Source organism: Eucyclogobius newberryi, unplaced genomic scaffold (genome assembly GCF_026437365.1).
Source record: "Eucyclogobius newberryi isolate DKJ021-1_F unplaced genomic scaffold, fEucNew1.0.hap1 SCAF_5, whole genome shotgun sequence".
Lineage (NCBI taxonomy): Eukaryota > Metazoa > Chordata > Actinopteri > Gobiiformes > Gobiidae > Eucyclogobius > Eucyclogobius newberryi.
Genome location: NW_027316167.1, coordinates 12,862,070 through 12,886,867, shown reverse-complemented (window position 1 = coordinate 12,886,867; position 24,798 = coordinate 12,862,070). Strand labels below are relative to the sequence as shown.

The window sequence follows — 24,798 nt, the reverse complement described above, 5'->3', positions numbered from 1 at the left end:
TCAATTATGGATTGCTTGTGTAGCTATAGTCTTAATAAACCTTTTGGTAAACACTTAATATGCAGAATACTAATCGGAATGGGTTTCATTGCCATTTTCAGTCAACAATTGAAAAACTAGGATCATAGACAATGTATTTTAGTGAAAAGTATAGACTGTGCTTTGCATAATAGAACATAAAATGTGCAGAATAGAAGTTATTTATGTGTATATACAACAACATGATCAGAACAATAGTACAAAACTGGTAGTGCAAAATGTATGTCCATATGCTATAACTTCAAAATGGATCGTTGTGAAAGCTGTAGATGTAATTCATTGGGACACTCTCACCTGTTGCCTTTGAAATTGTGGGGAAATGACCATGAAACGGCCCAAATTATCAATAGTAGTTTAAATAGTTAATTTGTTTTAATTTTATCTATGGAGGAAAACCCAATGAGAAAAACTCTTTTTCATGGTCCCTGTTAAAATCATTCCGATTTCTTATCTCAGATGTTTGAGGTGCACTATGTATTTTTCCTGCTATTGCTATGTTTGGAATGTTCCACAATATGGCATTATACTCTTCTACCTTGCATTGGTTGTATCGCATGTGTTTTTATTGTTAAAAAACACGTGTTCTTTCTGCGAGTGGGGTTGTCTCTCCACAGATCTGACCTGTAACGTGGCTTGGCAGTGTCACCTGCTCATCTCAATGGAGATAAGTTTAATGCCCTTCTGTGGAACATTTTAGGCTAACAGTAACATCTTTCAGGACATATTTGTACCCATGTTATAGGCGTGGACCATATGCCAAAAAACCTGAAACGCCAGGTCACAATTTCCATTTTATCACAATTAATGCACATTATTACATTGTATTTTGCGTTGAAACAGTAACTAAAGTCATCTGCTTCTTCACAAAGTCCAGATTTAATAGTTATTGGTTAAATCCACCTGTCACTCGCGCAGAGGCTGGCCAATAGGATAGGTGGGTGAGGAGGAGAATTTGCTTCTAAATTTGTCACAATTATTATTCTTTGGTTCTTATGATTCTATTGTGACCTGAATAATCACGATTATCGCTTAAACTAATAATTGTGACATCACTCGACACTGATGATAATATGTGTGAATATTTTCCATGTTCATGTTCATCCCTAAACGTAAGCAGTGCAGTTGAATGTTGAGTGGTGGTGTGTTTTCTGTAGGTGCCCTCTCATGAGTCTCATGTCATCTGAAAGAGGACGGACGGCATTATGGGATGTGGCACCTCGGCTGCTGCCACGGAAACACAATGTGTGGAGGAGACAGAAGGTACACAAACACGTCTCCGCTCGCCTGCTTTTACAGCTTTAACTAAATCAGCTTTGTGGACGGAGGCGCAAAGAGGCTGAGTGAGGTTTTCTAATCAACACGTAGTGACAGGTTTTATGTGCGCTGGCCTTTTTGTGTCGGGGTTTTGCACGTCTCCTGTTTAAAAGTAGGATCCTGGTCCAAGAAACTGATTAAAAGGAGATTCGTTTGTTGTAAATGTTGAAGAGCTTTTGTGTTTTTCAAAAATAGTAATTGTAGACGTGTTAAATGTTTCAGTATTTTACTTTTTAATTCTTCTTAACTTTGTGTTCGTACCTCTCCATTTGTAATTTATGTAATTTACAGGTTTTTTGTTTGTTTTTTGCATTATTTCATTTATGTCCTGTGGGTTGATGGGCATAAGGTTGGGAAAAAATACAGATAACCTAAAACTAGTAACAAAACTGAGTCTTGATGATGAAAAAATCTGATACCACGTGATAATATTTAAGAAACGACTATTATTTTGTGTTAAATCACCTTTTTTAATTTATTTTTTCCAGATTGTGAATATGATGTCTATAAGAATTGTGTAACTGTTCTAGTTAAGGGTCCGACACCTGCTTGTCTCCACGATCGGGTTGTCAAAAATCTAACTCATTCAAGCGATTATCAATATTAATCTGACCATTTCTGAACAGTTTGAGAATGATCTTGAGCTTTATCAAGACTAAAATAATAACGCACGAAGAAGGAAGATTAAGAAAGTACTATTACTTTGTGAAATGGAATATCTGTCTCTCTCCAGTCGTTAGAGCTGTAATCGACTGAAGAAATACTCGGTCAACTAAGACACGCATCAATCAGTCATCTGAAAAAGAGCAAGCAGCTACATATAGATAAAAAGTGTGTGTTTGGGTGTAAAAAGGGAGTGCAGTGGCGATTTGTCCAGAAAACTAACTTAAACAAATCTAAACAAACATATGAAATGTCGGCACTGAGGCTTTTTTGGACACTACTTGACCTAAGTATACAAATGTGACCAATAAAAACAATTAACTTAATATTTACTGAACTAAATTAACAAAAATAATGTCAACAAGGAATAATCAATGTGCAAAATAACCAAAAATAATTTAATAAAATAAAAATAAATGATAAACTTGGCAAAATAAATTCTAAACTATACAAGGACGAATGGCTCCAACAGGGAAAATACATTCGGAATTCAGTCCACAATCTCATGCCAACTCAAAAATAATAACAATTTAAAAATAATAAAATACCATTAAAACTTTACCTGACTAAGACTAATTTCAAACTCGATTTTGATACTGCGGAGAAAAAAACACTCCTTTTTGCACAATAGAACACAAAAAAACAGTAGTTTAGTCTATGTTACCACAAGGTTTTATACTAGTCCTGCTAAAGCACAAGATTATACTTGCTCCGTTGACTTTTGGTATCAATATTAAATTGTTTATGTAACATTTCCATGGAGATAAGCAGGTAACAAACCCTTCCCCAGACACATTTTACAGTGCACCTCTGATAGAAGCTGCTACTCATCTTTCCCTTTTCACACTCACATTCAAAAACACTGCCACGATTTGAATTTGGTTCGTTTCCGTTGCTCTGCTCCCCCTGTCTCCCCCCTGTCTCCCCCTGTCCCCTCCCCCTTCTCCCCTGTGTCTTGTTATCACTCTCCGCTCTCTGGTTTTATTCAATCACCGTGTTGAAACTCTGAAGTGTTTCTCTCTGTCTCAGGTGAACACGTCAGAAATCCCAGCCCGGCTCTGAGTAAGTCTCCTCTGCTCCTCATCCACGTGTGACAAACGTGACGTGTGTGTGTTCAAGTGTCTCCCATGGGTGCTGCTCTGAAACGAGTCGCCCTGTGAGTTGGGCGGAGCCAAAAAAGACAAACGTTTTAATCTGGATATTCTTTTGTATTATCCTGACGACAATAATCAAATGATATGTTGGCAATTCGTCATAAATTTGCGTGTGAATGTGCAGAAATATCACTATCCAGAGTACACTTACAGTACAGTGTGATTTACAGCCTTTTTGTTACAGACAATAAGCACAATATTCTACCATGTTTAGTTTACCAGGTTTACAATGTACTGAATAATTGTACTGAAGACATTTTTTGACTAATGTATTGCTTCTACTAATCAAAAATGACTGATTAAAAATGTAATGAATGTACTTATATTTGATATGATACAACAAGTACATTTTAATACATTTTCTTTGCACAGCCTATTTTAGACTGTGGGTGCAAAAATTAAACTCTGCTGAGAAATGTTACACGTCTCAAAAACTATATTTATCTCCCGCCTCTACGTGTTAAACTGCAGAAAAATGTTCAGATGTTAAGTTGTAATAAAAAGGCTACAGCAAACCACTTTGAGTTTTAAGGCCATTTTGAACAATTTGAACACGAAGTAATTCAAAGTGCTCTGTAGAACAGGAAAAGATGCATTAAAATCACATGGACTGATAGAGTTTTAATAAAGACTCAGTTCTCTCGAATGTTAATGCTGATGGACATGTTTAATGAATCCACTGTGAAGACGTCTTCATTTTTGTTACCTAGCAACTACTAAACAAGGACCAAAGCTCCTCTGCTTTACGCAAGAGTTGTTATTTTATCAATACAAATAAATAACAACACATGTATTCTTGTGCATAAATTGTCCTTGCATTTTGGATGGATTCATTTTTAGGACTCAGCATTTTCCATTTTACCTTTTCTTCACAAACTGTATTATCCCACCAAACAAAGTCATGAATAGAAAATGCACTTTAATCTAACCTGCCTCATCAGAAATCAGTTATCAATATAAAGCATTCATTTCTATTCATGGATTTCAGCTTCATATGATTTGCAACATTTTGAAGACTTTTTTGTATTTTTCAAAAGATATAATATGTTGTTTTATATTGTTAAGTTCTGTGTAAACGTTCCACATTTGTCATGCTTCTGTAACCCATGGATGTGTCAGCCTGGATTACAATACGTCATGAATAATACAGAGTCACATTGTTGTTGCAGCCATGAAGGCAGCTGTTCTGATCCAGAGGTGGTACCGGCGCTACATGGCACATCTGGAGATGAGGCGGCGCTACACCTGGAACATCTTTCAGTCCATTGAATATGCAGGAGAGCAGGACCAGCTGCAGGTCTGGAGCACACCTAGAACTGCACACAAACCCATTGTTACTGACACATGCTTTTCTTCTCTAGCTGTCCAGTTTCTTTAGCTTCATGCTGGACAACGTCACTCACTTAAATGGAAATGGACCAGGTGAGTCGACCTTAGCAACTACAACCCACATTAATGGTGATTTAGGTGGGGTTTGTACTGTCTCCATGCAGTAGATTATTGACGGGGCAAATGGACACACAAATAATATTTATAAAATGTTTAAAAATGATGTGTTTTGACCAGTGTATCACACAAAATATTGACGTCCAACTATAAGGGAACTAAAACACTAGAACAGTGCCAATCATGGCTCAAAAGTATTGAAAATCAGACACACAAAAATTTAAAAATAATAAAATACCATTAAAACTTTACCTGACTAAGACTAATTTCAAACTCGATTTTGATACTGCGGAGAAAAAAACACTCCTTTTTGCACAATAGAACACAAAAAACAGTAGTTTAGTCTATGTTACCACAAGGTTTTATACTAGTCCTGCTAAAGCACAAGATTATACTTGCTCCGTTGACTTTTGGTATCAATATTAAATTGTTTATGTAACATTTCCATGGAGATAAGCAGGTAACAAACCCTTCCCCAGACACATTTTACAGTGCACCTCTGATAGAAGCTGCTACTCATCTTTCCCTTTTCACACTCACATTCAAAAACACTGCCACGATTTGTAAAATGAATATTGAACCTAGATACTTATTTTAATGTATTCATTCTAAGAAAAATCACACTAGGACACAATTTAACATTTCCTGAACTAAAACAAGCCTGCATGGAAGAATGTATTGTTTAAAATGTATGTCTAAAATTTAAATTATGTTTTTTGTTATTGTGGCGTTAGTATCAAGCATCAAGCCTTTTCCTCTGTATAAACACTGGGCAAGGCAAAGAAAGCTTATTTGTACGGTTAGAGTGAGCAGAATTTGTACATAAAGCCATTCAAAGTGTTTTACGTTACAGTAAGACGCATTAAAATGACGGTACAATATGGTAAAAACATAAATGATCATTACATTTACTTTGAAAGCGAAGCGGGCCGATAAAATCCTTTCAGTAAGCACTACATGGTTGTGTTTTATAATCACTTTCTAGAGGTTAAATGTAATGTTTGTGTTTAGATTAGTTTAGTTAATTTGCCATTTGCAGTTTAAAAACACACGCTGCTCATACAGTACATAAATGCACTGGAGTTGTTGTGATTCTGTGGATGTTGCAGTTCATTTATTAATGTATTTTCTGCTCCTTCATTAGTCACGCTTCCATTATTCTGTTGTAGGATCCCCAGAGCGACCCTGTTGCCTGGTAACAGTATTGCACAGCTGTGGTTTAAGTGTGTATTAACCCACACATTCAGCTAAAAAGCATAATGCCCTGAGCTAATCCTCGGGCCGGCCCTGCTGCTGATGTCACTGCGGGGCTTTTAAATGTGCAGAGATAATGTGCTGCGTAATGTACTCTGTAATATGCCATTTTAGTGTGGCGTTTAGTCAAAGAATAACAACTGTCATTTACTGTACACCTCTGAATCACTGACATTTACGTAGACTTGGACACGATCAGAAGAACTGGTCCAGGGCATGAAACAGAGCGACAAAATCGCTAGTGAAATGAAGCTGTTTCTTCCGCTGGTATTTTAAACGAGCACTAACAGTAAATGTTCTCAATGCACCTTATTTTGTAGAAATGTTGGATCAGTTCAGCACTTGGGTCATTACTTGGAATTGAGATTGGTTTTAAATGACAACTAAACTTCAAATAAACCTCCTCAAAACTGTCAGAAGTTTAGTCTCAATTGGAAATGAACCTTCCATAGCCTGTACCTAAAAAGAAAATCATTAATAATAAATAATAAATTTAATAACAACATAATTAATATTGAGCAGTTGAAAAAAAACAAGAAGAAAATGGAATAACACCAAAAGGTTTCAATGCTGCACAATGAGAGGTCTGGTCGGGTCGGGGCAGCGGCTCATGTGTTTGAACCAATGCCATATTTCAAAGCAATATATTAAAATAGACATTGACTATGAATAGACATTTGGTCATCGTGGTGATGATTCCATCCATCTATAACTTCATCCATTTCACAATAACAATAAGCTAAAGACAAGCTGCAGTTCAAAATACATGGCACTTTTAATCGTATAAATGGCTATGACTTGTCTTTTGAGGTGAGTAACAGCCCTCAGGACAAAAATACTGAGGTCCTGCAGCCTCACGCGTCCAGAGGGACTCAAACGGAACGCTCTTTCTCTCCTAAGCCCCACTGATTACTCTGCTAGTTTTCTCTCTCCTTGTTTTCACTGGTAAAATCGAACCGACTTATTGTATGTAAAATCCAAACATATATTTATTATTCATATTATCAGCTAATGTGAGTTATATCTCCAGTCTGCTTCTTTGGGCCCTGTTGATGTGTTTCAGACCTGATCTCGCAGCTCCTGGACCCTGTGGTGGACCCTTGGTTGGGACGAGAGAGCAGCTTTGGTTCCATGACGGTCCCGGACTCTTACACCGGACCCAGACTGTCTTTCCCTCTGTCCGTGTCTGATACCAACACTCTCCTCGGCGCCTTCAAGGAGCAGCAGGTATGAAGTGTGACAGAAAGTGTGTTTTTCTAAATTAATTCAGTTGTGAATTACTGACATACCGTTAATAAATCAAAACGGTGACGGTAGTTTTTGAACTGTGCTAAAAAAGCTTAAAATGGAGCTCATTAAAATGAAAATAAAACAGTTGCAGTGCAGTTGGAATGGTATAAAGGGACATTTCTGTGTTCATTAAACCAGCATCACATTTTTCATAAAGTTGACCCACATTAGTTCAGGTCTGGTTATATTTATTCAACATAAAGTTTAGCACTTCTTTTGCTGGATGTGAGTCAGATTTAGAAGAGTTTGGAAAAATGTCAGAAAATAGACCAATTCATTTAGTTCGAGGTGTAATATGTAAATGAAGATATAAGGAGGAGGAGATATTGTCTACATTTAAGTTACAGCCGCACAATGTTGATTGGTTGTCCACAAACTTAAAAGAAGCAGAATGATTTGTTGTGAGGAAGACGATCACAAACAGGCACCATAATGAAAGCAAGAGTTAAACTAGTCATGATACTAGTGTAGTTTCTGCAGATTTAGTATTCATATTTAGAGACTATTCACGTTGTTGTCCTGTTTTGGGTTAACCATCATTTAGAGATACTTTTTCCATGGTTTAGTCTCATTTTAGACCTGGTTAAGCCGCACTTTAGATCTGATATAGTCACCTAAATGATACTTGGTGTGACACGTTTTATATTTGAATGGCGTCCTGACTAAATTTACCTGTCTGGTGTTTTTTACAGCCTCTTCATGCCAAATATCTGCTTCAGCTGTTATATGAAACCAAAAAGCTCCTGAGACAGATGCCCAACATCGTCCACCTGTCCACGTCCTACACCAAAGACATCACCATATGTGGTGAGTGTGTTTCAGATCTGGAAACATTCACACTGTTCATATTAGGGACACACATTGTTGAGCTATACTAGAGTCAGTCACAATACTAACAGTTCAACACGCCTCGCCTCCCAGTAAAGAGGTCTTAGGTTAGACTCCCGGATGGCATTAGGCCTTACTGTGCGGGGTCTGCATGTTCTCTCTGTGTCTGTAGGGTTCCTCCAAGTGCTCCAGTTTAACACTAACACTCTCCTGAAGTACTGCATATCAGTGGGACTTCCTGGTTAAGTAAAGGTCAATAAATACTAAGGAAAACACTTGATACTCAGCACTGACTTCAATACCACGTGATGATATTATCATCCACCACATTATGATGATGATGATGATAATAATAATAATAATAAATAATAGTAATAATAAAAACACACAAAATAAGAGATATTTATTCAAGATAACCTTGTTATCTTTACTAGGTTTTTACTTAATCAAAAACTTAAACTCACCCGTTTCCATATCAGTCAGAATCACCTCTGCATATTGAATCTTTTGACAACCCACTGTGGTATAGAATGATTAGTTATTAACACTTTTGACTGGGAAAAGGTCTTTACGCCATGAAGTGATTTCAGTTGAATGTGCACTGTATTATTTGAAAGGAAAGTTTACCACTCAGTTGTCCTGAATAAGTTTAAAGGTGCCATAACATGCTTTTTTTCACGTTTCGTAGTCTATCCTAAGTGTATAATTGATGATGGGGGGATGATGACGCGTACTTGCCCTTATGACGCGGTCTTGCCCCACCGCCCGTCAGTTTGGAGATTCGAGGAAAGGAGATAGTCTGTAATATAGCTAAACACTGCGGGAATCAATCAAAAAAACACTCTGGGTACATATATGAAGCACAAATAGCAATGTAAGAAGGTTAAAAGCTCTGAAAAGTCGATTTTGCATGTTATGGGACCTTTAAGGTTAAAGTACCGGTACACTTTATTGTCCCCGCAAGGAAATTTGTCCTCCGCATTTGACCCATCCGTCCTTTAATTTATTTATACTTTTAGTTTTAGTGTAAAGGTGCAACTTTTCTGGCGGAGGCTCCTTTTTTTGCTCAAAAACACCTTGAAAAACGTACTAAATTCTTATTGGGAAATGTTAGACACTGATCATTTCTTTCAATCTTTTTTTTTTACGTGATCAAAAAATCCTTGACTCTCACCATGAGGACAATTACAGGCTCTTGTGACTGGTAAATTGCCCATTAGTTTTGTGAATGACGTTTAACTGCAGCTCACTGTGGGAGCCTGGTTTGTTTTCACACTCAGCATCCACATGACTCCACTTCTGCGTCTCAGGAAGTCAATAGGACAAATACAACTGGAGACAAATTAGGCCAATTAATGTTTGAGATTATTAGGAAACATGCTATTTTAATCAAACTTTTCACACCATGTAAGAGAGTATTTGTCTCTTGGTCTGATAACAGATCTAAACCAGGTTTAAACTAGTAAAAGTGCAGCTCCACATACCTCCAGTTAAAAAAACAAAACTATTGAGGTACCAACATATTTAACAGGCTTGTCACAATATCCAATTATAGACTTATGATTATTGTGAGAAGAAACACTCTATAATGATTATTCGGGGATTTACAATATTCACTATGACATTAATATTCTTTTTTGTTTGTTCTCATTGTCAGTACATTGCCATCCTCTTTTGTCAAGTTAAACAAAATATGTCAAGTGACGTTAACAGACAGACAAAAAGCACATTATATTAAGGTTTACTCTTTAGTGTTGAATTGAATTGCTTCTAAAAATGTTCAGTTCTCGTTTTGTTTTGACTAATGTTGAATGAACAATGTGAGCGCACCGTTTGGTTAATTAAACGTGTTCTACTTTTCAGGTGATTTGCACGGTCACCTTGACGACTTACTTCTTATATTTTACAAGGTACCACTAATCTCTCACTTTTGTGCTCTTTTATGTTTTATCGTGACCCATTTGATGTGATGTTATTGTTTCTTACAGAATGGGCTTCCTTCTGCAGAGACGCCGTACGTGTTCAACGGAGACTTCGTGGATCGAGGCAAAAAGTCTGTTGAAGTGGTCGTCCTGTTGTTTGCCTTTTTCCTGCTGTATCCGGATTACATGCACCTGAACCGGGGCAACCATGAGGACCACATCATGAATCTCAGGTAGGACCAGTGCTGAAGTCCACGTGATGCGCAGGTTTACACCACTGGGAAGTCGGAGTATGCATTTTTATTTAAAATGTGTTATGTTTTTTGTTCAACTTTGAATAAATGCAATAAAATTAGATCAGAACTCTGCAAAACTGGTTCAGGAGCCAGTTTTTCCTATTGATTACATGCTCTTCTCTTAGGAAATTCACAAACGTTGAACCTGATCATTTCTATTTGTGCCTGGACCCTAAAACTCACTATATTTCAACGAAAATCTGCATTTTATGTCACTAATATCCTACAGTAAAGACTCTTGACTTTGTTCATATTTTACAGATATGGCTTTACCAAAGAAGTCATGCAAAAGTATAAGGTATATATCCATTTTTTGCTATCTACGTAGACATTTTCAACATTACCACTTGAAATACTTTTAAACTTCTTGTAGACTCATGGCCGAGAGATTCTGCAGCTCTTCCAGGACGTGTTCAGTCTGTTGCCTTTGGCCACGGTCATCGATGGAAAGATCCTCATCGTTCACGGAGGAATCTCTGACCAAACTGACCTGGACTTCCTCAATTCAGTGGAGAGATGCAAGGTTAGAGGCTCACTGTGTGTTTAATCCTGTATGTTTAGCACAAATAGGACATTAATGAGTTGTATTTGTTTAATTGCGTACTGAAAGGCTGATTAATCATTAGTCGACTGCTAGAAATAATCTTGAGTAACTTAGAGAAGATGGACTGGTACTTCTCATACTTCTCATAGTGGTATTGCCTGTATTATGGCGAACCTGCATTATGTATGTATTATATGTATGTATTATTATGTCTCACACACAAAAGGTGTCTTATTGTGAAAGGGTGAAGGAAGTAGTAGAGGGGTGAGGGTATTTAAATGGATTCTTGTTGCACAGGTGGGGTTGATTTTGATGGAAGCAAATAAAGAAGAGACACAAACGTACCTTTGGTCTGATTATTTGAACTTCCACATTGGTGACCCTGACGTGATTCCTGACAGGCGGTTTGAGCATGTCCATGTGGATTTGGTTGGTCCTTTTCCTCCTTCCAGGGGATTTACACACATATTGACTATGGTAGACCGGACTACGCGTTGGCCTGAAGCAGTTCCTCTGTCGTCTACTACTTCAGCTGAGGTGGCACGGGCATTCATTTTTTCCTGGGTCGCGCGTTTTGGGGTTCCTTTGGACATGACCTCAGATAAGGGCCCGCAGTTTACTTCCGAGCTGCGGAATGCTGTGGCTGGTAGTTTGGGGGTTAAACTCAAGCCCCCGGAAGCCAAGATGGCCGCCATTGAAACCTATGGAGTTGCTCATTGGCACATGGTTCCAAAAAAAGTTTTTTAGTTCCGCATTACTTCCTGAATACTGGTATATCTCCTCCCACTTTTGTGACGTCATCGCCGTGAGGCTTTGGCGTCGGGAGCGCGCACGTCACAGCAGCGTGAAAGACTGAGAACAGTCAACACGGACTTTTGGAATGATTTGGCTTGAAATAGTTTGTTTACGTAACGTATAATGATGAATTGTTATATCCATCTATAAATATACATGTATCATGTTGTAAAGCTCTGATATTTAAGAGAATTATAAAGAAGTGTTAAGATAAAAAGTCTGGTTTAATGACAATGAATTACATTTAGAGGTGTAATAATGTCCTCATCATTTTCTGTAGTTTTTGGTTTGGGTATTTATTTTGTTATTAACTTTTCAGTTATTTATTTACATAATATAATTTGGCCAATATGCATTTTTTTAATCAGATGAGAAGAAATATAAAATATAATCATCGATTCTGTTACATAATTGAGTTAAGCAGTATTTAATTATATTCAGTTTCCTTTTGTGTCGTTTTTTTATCATGTCAATCTTTAATAAATACAAAACACATTTGTTTATTAATGTATTTAATAAGAATAATGAACTTGTTCAATAAATGCAAATCTGATTATAACTACAAATGATAAATTGATTTTAGCCAGTTTTAGTTGAGTTTTAAAGCTACAATGAGTTTTAAAGCTACAATGTGGGAGTCCCTTATTAAGGAGTTTTGGAGTCTGTACTGTTCATTATTATTATCATCATTAATAGAATCAGAAAATGTATTGCCATTGTCAAAGAAAAGAATTCACAAACAGTGGAACTTGCTTTGGTGATTCAGTGCAACATAAAAATATTAACAATGATAAAACAACCTGTATAAGTCAAATAGAACAAACTGAATGAAATAAGATATTCCTTTACTGTCCACACATGAGGAAATTTTGTTGTTGCAACACAGTAGATACAGAGGAAAAGGACAGATAACTTATAGGAAGTTTAAAAAACACTCTTAATAGATCGATCTTAATAGAAGAACTCTTATAAACAAAAACTCCTATAGACAGAACCTCTCATACCTTAATAAGGAATGGAGGGGGAAAATAAAGATAAAATAAAAACAGCGCAAGACAAAATAATACTAATAATAATGGTAAAATAAACACTCTTTTTACATCAGTTATATGCACATGAATGTGACATTATTGCGTTAAATACTGAATATCTCAGTATTTAACAAGACTTTGTTTCCATGGTTACACAGTCTTCTGTACTTCAGTAACTGCACCGTTCAGCTCCATTGTTTGACTGAGAGACAAACAGAACATGTCACAGCTTTAGATTATACAAGTCATAGAACATACACTTCATATGTTTGGATTATACAAGTCATATAACATACACTTCAAATGTATTAGATTTATACAAGTCATACAACATACACTTCATATGTATTAGATTTATACAAGTCATAGAACATACACTTCATATATTTAGATTATACAAGTCATAGAACATACACTTCATATGCATTAGATTTATACAAGTCATACAACATACACTTCATATGTATTAGATTTATACAAGTCATAGAACATACACTTCATATATTTAGATTATACAAGTCATAGAACATACACTTCATATGCATTAGATTTATACAAGTCATAGAACATACACTTCACATGTTTAGATTATACAAGTCATAGAACATACACTTCATATGCATTAGATTTATACAAGTCATAGAACATACACTTCATATGTATTAGATTTATAAAAGTCATATAACATACACTTCATATGTTTGTCCTGAAGCTGCTTCACAGACACATGTGACACAGCAGTGGCTCTTTTGAAGAACAATTATCATTTAGTTTTTTTGGTCATAACAAAACAGACATTTTATAAATTCAAAGTACTGATTCTACACTGTTTACTTTTAGTCGAGGCAGAAGTTATTATTAAAATACCTTTTGCTTTGGAGTCGTCAGGAGTTTACTTGAGATGACTCTGTGTCTGCAGTGACCTGTAGTGACCTGTAGTGACCTGCAGTGACCTGTAGTGACCTGTAGAGCTCTGGACAGCACAGACAGACTAAACTCACTGGTCAGCACTAAAGATGAGAAAGATACCCATTAGAACATTGATATATTATGCACATTTAACAGAGAAAAGCTGGAATATGTTATTGACAGATTTACATTTCGCTCTGTAACACAAAAGTTCCTCTTTTCACATTAATTTTTAAAGCTAGAACCAAAAGTCATTTACTTATGCATAAGTTTAAACCTTAGAAGTTAGAACATAACTGGCATGTTTGCTAAATCTCTACGTATTCCATGGAAGTAAATCCATGACATTCCTATAGAAAACAAGCGTGTGCTTTGCTGTTTAAACACAGCACACATCATTATGAAATATGTAATAAAACCTCAAATGTGGTCTCAGCCCCTGTAAGTACAGCACTGTCACTTTTAAACACCTTTACATTTATATATGTAAGATATGACCCATTTCAGCAGGTTATATTTGAATCATTGGTTGTTTTTTATAGCACATAATACAAACATCACTTTATTTCCCTTCTTTCTCTAGTTTTCCTTGATCTGTGCTTAACCTCTTGTCTCTTAGAACATTTAGTAAGAGAAATAATTAGTTATTTATTTGCAGAAGCACGAGCCATCACGACGTGTTGTTGCATCTTTGTGTAGCTAAACTTTAGCTTACGTTAGCTCGTGTTAGCTCGTGTTAGCTCGTGTTAACTCGTGTTAACTGTGTAATTGTTGTTTTACACTTCATATGGAACGATGTGTGAAACGTGAGGAATGACATACAAACACAACTTACGTGTATTGTGGTCTCGTCTCGTCACTTTCTTCTGTTTGTGTTTAGTTTCCTTCACGTGTTCTCCCGAGGCTCGTTCATGAGGGTCAAGTGCGCGCTCGTACACCGTTCACCGGAAGGTTAAAAATGTATTTTTTAAGTATTTTAGAAACAGTTGAAGAGTGAAATTCCTTCTATTTTATTTTTAGACTAAAAACAATTTAGCATGTTTGGTAATTTTAGAGGCCGAACTCCTGAAATGGTCCGACCAAAAGGCTGCATTCTGCGAAGTGGCCACTACTCAATTTGGAGCCAGAGGCAGAGGGGGCGTACCCTATCCAGATAATATAATACATCCATGGTTAAACTCCACCGGACAACTGCATATCATCCACAGGCTAATGGGCTGTGTGAACGTTTTAACCGCACTTTGAAAGCTGCTCTTCGCGCCTCGCTTGTGGACAGTAGTTGGGTGGACCATTTACACATCGTATAACAGCATATCCTGATCACTGCCGGACTCTGAGTGACGGTGTCTGTATCGTCCAGGTGAAGTCGGCTCTGAGGCTTCCCAGACAGAGCTTTGAGCCGCTGGACCTGGGGCAGAGCTACAGACAAACCAAACGGCTGAGATCCACCGACGGCTCTCGGCCCGACAGCAGCAGGAACCAAAAGACTCCCAACCAAAGGTAAAAGAGCGGCCAGAACCTCCGTCGAAATCAGGTTCAGAGAAAAGCACAGGCATCTTTCCCACCCACAGATGTGTAGCGTAGTGTAAAAGTGAGTACCGTATTTTCCGGACTATAAGTTGCACTGTATTGTAAGTCGCACCAGCCAAAAAGTGCATAATAGAGAAAAGAAAACATGTTTAAGTCGCACTGGAGTGTGAGATGTGGTTGCAAGTGTGAAAATAACAAATAATATCACATAAGTCGCTCCAGAGCCAAAACTATGAAAAAAGGTGCGACTTATAGTTCGAAAAATACGGTATTTTATAAGGCAAAGCTAACTCGTGGTTCTGTAATACTTACGGTAATACTCATTGCAGCTCGAGATGTGTAGTTGTGTTATGTGATGTTGTGTGATGTTGTATGATGTTGTGTGATGCTGTGTGATGTTGTGTGATGTTGTGTGATGCTGTGTGATGCTGTGTGATGTTGTGTGATGTTGTGTGATGCTGTGTGATGTTGTGTGATGTTGTGTGATGTTGTGTGATGCTGTGTGATGCTGTGTGATGTTGCGTGATGCTGTGTGATGCTGTGTGATGTTGTGTGATGCTGTGTGATGTTGTGTAATGTTGTGTGATGTTGTGTGATGTTGTGTGATTTTGTGTGATGTGATTTTGTGTGATGTTGTGTGATGCTGTGTGATGTTGTGTGATGTTGTGTGATGTTGTGTGATGTTGTGTGATGTTGTGTGAGTGTTTATGAGTCAGAGAATAGACGTTGTGAATTGTTCTTGTTGACCGTGTGTAATTGCATTGTATCATTTATTCCTGTAACTCAAGAACTGCAGACGGAAACTAGTTATTTATCTACATTTATCTAGCGCATCTCTGTCTCTTAAAGTCTTAAAAATAAACACAAAACAAAAAACGAAATAGTCTGTAATTGCAGCCCACCCTTTGTTTTCGATCGACAAAGGGGTTCGACTCAAACAGACTTGTGGATAAAAGTAGTGTGTGTTATTCACTTGTGCATGTGCAGCAGGAGGAGGCGTGGCCACTTGACCCATCAGGACAGCGCTGCCTCCTGCTCCAGCTCCTCCTCCTCGTCATCCTCTACGCTCTGTTCGCCCCGAAGCCCCTCGTCCCTGTCGCCGTGCCCCTGCCCCCCATCGCCCAGCATGCACTTCACCGTCAACTCCCTCCAAGTGCCTTTCCTGGATTCTCTGTCATCCCTGCCTCCTCCGTCTCCTCCTCAGCACGAAAGAGAGTGGAAACAGGCCAGTCCGAGGAGATTATGTCTAATATTCAGGACCATATTGTACATTTTGGAAAACGTGGTACATTGAGATATAATAATAAATAAAACCAGGAAAATGAAGGCATAAATTCAGTCACTTCTGGCGACCAAAAACTCTTACTACATTTGACTCTTAGATAAGTTTCAAACTGTTTGAAATACTTTTACTTTTTTAAAAATATATTCCAATACCTATACTTAGATAAAAATACCACCAAAAAATATCGTCTGTATCTGCACTTTTACTGCATATATTGCATATATAAAATATATTATTCAGGGGGAAAAAAATTACTATGTTTTTTGGAAATTTTGCTCTAATTTCTAGTACCATCACTGGTTATAGAAAATTAAAATATATTTAATTGATTATAGATTTGTCAAATACAAAAAACATAAGCCTCTAGGGCTCAAAATCCGGTCACCCTTTGTTGTTGCTTTTTATCATTTTTATAGGTGGTGGATATTTTGTGGAGCGATCCTAAGAACCAGGACGGCTGCTTCCCAAACACGTTCAGAGGAGGAGGCTGTTACTTTGGTCCTGATGTGACCCAAAGACTGATGCTCCAACACGGACTGCAGCTGCTCATCCGCTCCCACGAGTGCAAACAGGAAGGCTACGAGCTCTGCCATGGAGGACGGGTAAGCCAACAACTGTGGTGGGAAATATGGTGAAAAAGTCTCTATTATGTGGGTATTTATTACATATGGATACTGCTGCTGTTTTATGTACAATGACAGTATCTATCTATTTATGTATTTATGTAGGATTTTGATTATTGCTCAATAAGGACTTTCAAACTATCAACTTTTTCTAAAATGTTGCATTGTAATTTGTTGAATCTGCATGCCACTCAAAGCATGATGGTTATACACCGTCTATACTAACTTATACTATCTTATATACTGAGGTTGACCAGGATTGACATTTAATTCTAAACCTGATTTATCTCCTAATACTGAGGTGAAATCAAAATGTGTAAGCCAATTTTCAGTTTGATCTTGTTTGCTCAAATAAGATATCTAAAATTCCCTCTGTAAATGTGTTTTATCTACTTTGTCAACAAAATTAAGCAAGAAACTTAAACCTGGTCATTTTTTTAGATCTTTCCAGGTTTATATGTCCCAGATTTGTGCAGTTTGGGCCATTTTACACATAAAATGCCTTATTTTATGTGGAAACTTTATGTGATAAAAACTTCTAAAATAGTGTTGGTAAACTACAGAAGATGTTTCAGATTGATATCTCCAAGTGTATGATTTATTTCCAAATCCCTTGCACGGTCTTGCCTTAAAGGAGAAATAGCAAGGAATTGAATTTGCCTTATTGTTTTGCCTTTATAGTCGATTATCATGCAAAAACATACATTAAGTTGACAAAAGCTATGCACAGAATACATTTGCCAACAAACTGACAAGCGTTTCAACAGGTCATCACGATTTTCTCTGCGTCTAACTACTATGAAGAGGGCAGCAACCGAGGGGCTTATATCAAAATGGGAAAAGATCTGGTTCCACGCTTTTACCAGTATCAAGTCAGACGTGGCACTCGCAAACTCACTCTCACTCAGAGGTAACGTCACACTATCACATTTCACAAGATAAATCACCATTACTCACGTAATTTTTCTATATCATCATTGCAGTGTGTGACCAACTTTATGAATTCAGTCGTTCTGAATGATAACATGAAGTAAACATTCAAATAAAAAGAGCATATATTGTTATTTTCTTTCAATTGTTTTTGTTCTTACGCCCAAATTATGACCTAAATAATCACAATTATCAATTAACTGAATAATCTTGACATAAAGGCATGATAATCTTATGCTATAATGTTTATTGACTTACAACAAAGCTACATTGACAGGCAAAGTTTAAAAAGTATGCACCGTCTACAGCTAATGTTGATCTCAAATCTGTCACATTTCATTGAAGTAATGTTGAGTTTGGTTACGAGAGGTTTATTTACTTCAAAATGTTTTATCGTAATTAGGAATACCATAGTAAGATTAAAAAAATACGATTGACTTTGCACCAATGAGGCTTTTGTAAAGGCTGTTGTCTTTTTTGCCTTTCGCTTTCTGAAATATAACATTGAATAACATAATATTTTGTTGTCGTTTTTATACAGAGTGCGAGTTGCCGAGGGTTCAGCGCTCAAGGCCCTAAAGGAAAAGCTGTTCACCCATCGCTCTGAGTTAATGGCGGCGTTTAAGGAGTTTGACCACAATAACACAGGTATTGCATGTTTTCAAAGTTAGTAGTGTGAATTGATTATGATTTGGTAAATACAAATCCAAGCAAACCAGAAATTGCAGATTGACAATGGATGTTATCTTAAATCTGATTGACTACTTATGCTTAGTTATAGAGTAGTAGAGGTCGGACTTTTTATTTATTTATTCTACCATCTTATAAAAGGGAACTCTCAAGCTGCTTGATATGCTGTACATAAAAATAAAGCCATAACCCACTTATTTCCAGTAAAATAAATCATTCTGGGAAGAATCTGGGTCACTTTGTACTCTAAACCCACAAATGAAAAATTACCCTAAAAAAAAAGAAAAATTAATAGGACTTTTATATGGATTTCGCCTGGACATTTTTGCTTATTACGTCCCTATTTTTTTAGTGAATTTGCCTTTAGCTTTTGAAAGAAAATTGTCAATACCCAACAGATGCTCATTTCAGTGTCAAAGTACCTCCAGACACCAGATTTAGTCATTCATATATTTAACTTAAATCTTGGCAGGATTTAAACTCTGAATTCCTCTCCACAGAGCTTGTTTCTACTTATATTAGAGTAAAACAGACATTAGAGTCCAAATAGTCTCAGCTTCACAAAGGCTCCAGCCAATTGTACTGCAGAAGGTTCAGGAACAGCTTCAGCTTTAAATGGGGCTAATTTTTTCAGCCGTTCTAGGGAAAATAGGCCCCAAGCAAAAGGGGTTAAAGTTTCATGGACATTTGAGCAAAGTTGTGTGTCGTTCCAGGTTGCGTCTCTGTGAGTGAATGGGCCCAGGTGCTGGAGTCTGCTCTGAGGCTGGATCTGCCCTGGAGGACGCTGAGGCCACATTTGGTGCGTCTGACAGCAGAGGGCGCCGTGGAGTACGAGACCTGCTTTGAGGACATGGGATCTGGGACGCAGCTGGCTCGGGTGAGGACTAAACCGCTCCCAATGAAACAGTAACAGACTCTGATGTACTTGTGGAGGTGCAAATGCAACAAACAGAACAGCAACGGAAAAGAAAAGAAAATCGATCATCTGCGGTGTGCGCTTTGTTTTTGAAGCACTACATCACTTTTGACAACAAACAAGTTCAGTATTGTCATTGCACGTGTCCAAAAACACACATTTTATCCTCATTTCATGTCCATAATATAAATGTAAGTGTGGAACGGCATGCAAGACCGCAAACAATAAACATTTTTAGTGTTTTCTCAAAGTTAAAACTGTGGTACCTGATTTTCACATCGCAAAAGCACATAATTAAGATAAGATAAGCCTTTATTTGTCCACACATGGGGAAATTTCGGTGCTGCAACGCAAGTAGATATAGAAGAAAGGAACAGATAACACTCTTAATAGAAAAAAACTCTTATAAACAAAACTCCTATGTACAGAACCTCTCATATTCTTAATAGGGAATAGAGAAAAAAAAAAACATTCAAATTGAAAAATAATAAAAAATAAATAAAATAGAAATAAAAAGACAAAAATAAGCTAACATAGGACAAAATAATACTAATCATAGTGGTAAAGTAATTTGTAAAGTCTTATTTACAGCAGTTCTATGCACATGAATACATCCACATAATAATTTACGTGTACTTGGGGAATGGAGGGAAACACTAAATTTACCCCAGCTGCACAGAATATTAATGTTGACTATTTTTCATAAGGTTTAGTTGTTGGAATATATTTTATTTAGGTATTTATTTGAGTCAAAGTTTGCACGCCTGATTTTATTCTTGTTAATTAGTACATTTTGTGTTTCCCCATAGAACTATCAGTAAAAACAACACTTAACGACAAATCAGACCATAAAAAGTATTTTAAATGCCGCTGCGATTGAGTGTCAGCTGAAGAGGTGGGCGTTATTAACAAAATGAATAATATGTCAATCCAATAGAAATGTGTTAAAACATCAATCGCAGTCGTGCAGAAGGTTTACAACATAGCTTTTTATTTCAGTTTCTTTTTTAGCTCTTTTCATTGCATTTTTTTAAAAATCAATCAACATTTTGCATACCTTCAAAACAACATTCACAACATGAAGAAGTAGGTAAGAAATACTTACCTACTTCCTCCTTTTGTAGTTTAAAAATTGGGTAATTCATACAAATCTGTTTTTAATTTCATCCAACCTTTATTTTACCAGAAACTTAGATTAAAGTACTTGTTTTTAATCCGTTTTTGCTTTTGCTTTTTCAGGTTACTCCAAACTTGGCTGAGACTCTGTTCAGATACAGGACCGACATCGAGATCATTTTCAACATTATCGACAAAGACCACTCGGGTAAAAGATTTTCTGCCATGTTATCCTTACTTAGACCCGCCAAGACCACACGCTATGACAATACTTTACAAAGACGTTTTGGTCTGGTCGATTTCAAAAGGCCGTGATTGACAGAGAAACGCATGGTCCGCTCCAGTCTGAACAAAAATGGTGGAAAATGACAGAAGGCTGAGAAACAAAGCGGATTTCTGCCGAATTAACAAGCGAATAACTAATCTTTTATGTATCTGCGGTAAATCAAGTTATATGTTTTGTTCTGAATGATACGAGGATATTAAAAAGGAGAAAGTCTTCTGCATTTGAGAGACAGTGTGGCAAATTAGAGTCTTTTTGACGCCCCCTTGTGGTCCGATTCCAGACCCTTCTGCGTTTGAACAGGATGTAGAAGGGACATTCAGGCAAATATCATCCTCCCTCTAATTGTAATTTATGATAACGTGTCTGTGAATGTGTCCAGGGCTGATCTCGACTGAGGAGTTTCGTCAAACATGGCGTCTGTTCAGCGCTCACCTCGGGGTGGACATAAACGAGCAGGTCATTGACGATCTGGCCCGAAGCATCGACTTTAACAAAGACGGCTCCATCGACTTCACCGAGTTCCTGGAGGCGTTTCGGGTCGTGCACAAACTGGACAAGGACCAGCATCTGAGCGGAACGATGACAAACGCAGAGACGTTTTAGAGATTTTACGTGTGGATCACAGAGATAAAAGCTTTAACATCCACAACTGAAAGAACGTGAACACACACATGTGCTCGATTTCTGTACAGTAGGCTGGATTCAAACGTTAGCCTACATGAAACATACTTTTTATAATTTGTCTGTTCCAGGTCTTTAGCATTATCAGTATTATTTTACCTGTTATTCTTAACTTTTTCCACTCTTGAAGAGCATCTGTTATGAATCTTCATCGCCATATTAATTATAAATGCATTTTATTGTTGTTAATCTTTTTATTTTCAAATGGTTCCTTCTGTTAAGCATGCTGTAAGTTTTTTTTTTTTTTTATAAAAACGTGCATTTACCGTCACCCACTGAAGTTGATTGTCTTGTGTTTGACTGGTTTCTGATTAAAAGCTATTAGGGCCTAAAAGTGGAGTCCGTGTTGATAACACTGCAGCGATGCGATTCATTTCTAAGCGTCGGCTCATGATACCACAGTGGAGAGCCACTCCAGAGCATTGACTTCAGTGGGTCATCGCACTTGGTTGTTGTGCCAATCATGCGGTCCCTCACGCTCAGTTAGAGTCGTAAACTACATAGTTACTAACACACGACCCACGAACTTACAGGGACTCCCGGCTGTATTTGAACCCACACGTAGTGAGTGTCAAGTTGGGTCATGGTGCTCCCGCTTGTCAGAAACGCACACACGTGATGAGTATTTTTAGCCTTAATGAGTCTTAAAAAGTCTGTTTCAGGTACATACTTGGTTGATTTTTTTGTATAATCTGTATATTCTTATTATTTGTACAAGTTTATGTGCGCCCTGCTGCCCCGTGGACTTATGGGAAATGTGAACGTAGCCCTGGGTTAGCTAACATCCATGGCTAAATTAAAATAAAGTGCCAAAGTAACTTCTTCATCCAGTGCTATTCTACCGACATTTCACAGAAGACAGTTTCCAAAACCTCGTGAAGTATAGACTTGGATATGCGAAAAAGTAAGTTGCAAGATATTTTCAGTTGTCTGTGGTTTTCATAAGTATGCGCCTTATGCGCTGTCTGACAGACGCAGTGCGTGTGATGGCTGTTGTTCGGAGCTGGTGATAGCTTGTTCCTTTAGCCCCGTTTTTGTGTGTTATTAGTTGGTGTGCGTCCACGAGACAGGTGGGTGTTCTGCCGGTCTTTATTGTGGGGTTAGAGATGATAATCTGAATGCTTGGGGTTGTTACTGATGTTTGGCCTGCATATTACCTGTATTAGCTTCCAGCTAAGAGCTAAGCGCTAACGCTAATGCTAATGCTAATGCCAATCCCTGTCATTCTGTGTTCTTTAGCTATTATCTCACGGATATTACTTGGTCTCTGTATTTTTACGTCAGCCTTATACGTATGTCTGTTGGAATATGTTTCCTTGGGTGCCATTATGGTCGTTTGATTATTATTTATTAATAGATTATTAGTAGTAGAGGCTTTGAGGCCTAGCATTTCATCATGAGGCTGCAGAGGGTTTGTTTAGGTGCTGTTGGAAACTATATTATGATTGTTTATACATTGTTATTTAAGTAATCACAGCTTATTAGTATTATTATTAGTATTAGCGCACTGCTTGTATTATTGTTAGAAGATTACTAAATAGGAATTGTTTCTAATATTATGTTTATCTGTTTGTTCACACACGCACACGCTCATGCCTGCCTTGCTGTTAGACGTGTTTGACTGCGTTGTTTTCAATTAAATCACAAACAGATAACTGATGAATCTACAATGATAAATGTGAACTGTACTTGTTGTCACTACACGTCCTTTATCAGCCAATGCCTTGTGTCTTGCATACAGCCTCTTTGATGTGGGTGAAGAACACTACTGCTACTCCTCCGACATCACCTGCTCATTCCCTGCCATCGGTAAATTCACCGCGGACCAAAGAGCCATCTACGAAGCTGGCCTCAAGTCCTCCAGAGCCGTCATGGCTGCCCCTAAACCAGGTAAACATTTACAGATGGAATACCACGCATGCCGGATTTTTTTCTTCAGTTTAATACAAAACTACACAAGAACTTCTCTTTTTGTGAACGGGTGAAGTGGACTGATGCCTGCTGAAGCTCGGCATCCTGCCCGGTCGCGTAGAAGACATGATGAAGGTCCACATGGGCTCCGTCTTCATGCCCCATGGTCTGGGACAGCTGCTGGGGATCGATGTGCACGATGTGGGAGGATACCCGGAGGTGAGGAACTGTCGAGACTCAAGAGAATGATTTATTCATACATGCATAGATGGTACGTTTAAGTCTGGATTCCTTTCTCACAACAAGAAGGTCCTGATTGGTTTCCCTTAAGGTTTCCCGTGGGTTAAATGCAGAGGTAATTTCCCCAAAGGCAATAAACTCTGCAAAAATACATAATTTGAACAGTGAGAGATTTGAATCCAGACTATAACTCTGATCAAAATGAATGTGATTTTATAGGGCACAGAGTGCATTGATGAGCCTGGGCTGAGGAGTCTCAGAATGGGCCGTCTTGTGTAAGAGTGCATGGTCCTCACCGTGGAGCCCGGGATATATTTCAACAATCACCTGCTGGACCAGGCTCTCGCTAACCCCGCTCAGAGCTGCGTCATCAACAACCAAGTGCTGACCCGTTTCCGTGGCTTCGGAGGAGTAAGTCAGGAAGCGCATTTATTACCTGCAACCCTCGATACGTCTGTGTAGCGCGCACTTTGACTTATTTCAACGCATGAAATTGTGGCTACAACGGTTTAATGTGTTGTTTTTTTGTTTTTTTTTCTGAACATTTTTAAACCTAAAGGCTTAACCTGATGGCATGCAAAACACTCGGTAAAACACTTCCCGAAACCTTTCGCAGGTTTGTATTGAAGACGACCTTGCCGTGACGGCCGCCGGTGTGGAGCTGCTTTCATGGCCGACTCTGCCAAAGCCTTCAGCCCCTTCACCAGAAAGGAAAAATGAGCAAATGTACCTACGCAAAGGCTCGAGATACTAAACTAATCAAATATTTACAATAATCAACCATTTGCCAATATTTTTTTACAGTATTTTTCCACCGCATGTCAATCACTCGGAGTACAATTCAGTGCCTCAAGATGAATGTTTTTGCACTAGTTTCACCAGTGTTTTTGTATGATAGATAACGACCCTTAAAATTCAGTGTTTGTATGAAACTAAAATGAAAGTATTAAATGCCGGTAAAGAAGTAAAACACGGCTCATGGATGGCTCAGTGATCATTTTATTTGATGATTCCTTGAGCTAGCATCTTCCCAAAGTCAGGAATTTGACATGCGATGCTGAATAATTGAACATTGATTGATCACATGCCTATCAGCGATTTACCA

General features: G+C 37.8%; 1 protein-coding gene and 1 pseudogene across 1 annotated transcript; both read left to right on the top strand.

Annotated features, from left to right (window-relative positions):
* Positions 1 to 1,191: 1,191 nt before the first annotated feature.
* ppef1 (protein phosphatase, EF-hand calcium binding domain 1) lies at positions 1,192 to 21,523 on the top strand. The gene is made up of 18 exons (XM_072465669.1): positions 1,192 to 1,299; positions 3,046 to 3,078; positions 4,340 to 4,467; positions 4,532 to 4,592; positions 6,934 to 7,097; positions 7,853 to 7,967; positions 9,852 to 9,898; positions 9,977 to 10,143; positions 10,468 to 10,504; positions 10,580 to 10,729; positions 14,846 to 14,985; positions 16,003 to 16,240; positions 16,717 to 16,902; positions 17,691 to 17,833; positions 18,395 to 18,501; positions 19,257 to 19,420; positions 20,699 to 20,783; positions 21,241 to 21,523. Exons 1-18 carry the CDS (start codon positions 1,242 to 1,244, stop codon positions 21,462 to 21,464), a joined length of 2,247 nt encoding a protein of 748 aa, XP_072321770.1. The 5' UTR covers positions 1,192 to 1,241; the 3' UTR covers positions 21,465 to 21,523.
* Positions 21,524 to 21,765: 242 nt separating this feature from the next.
* On the top strand, positions 21,766 to 24,447 carry LOC140380704 (xaa-Pro dipeptidase-like; annotated as a pseudogene).
* Positions 24,448 to 24,798: the final 351 nt, after the last annotated feature.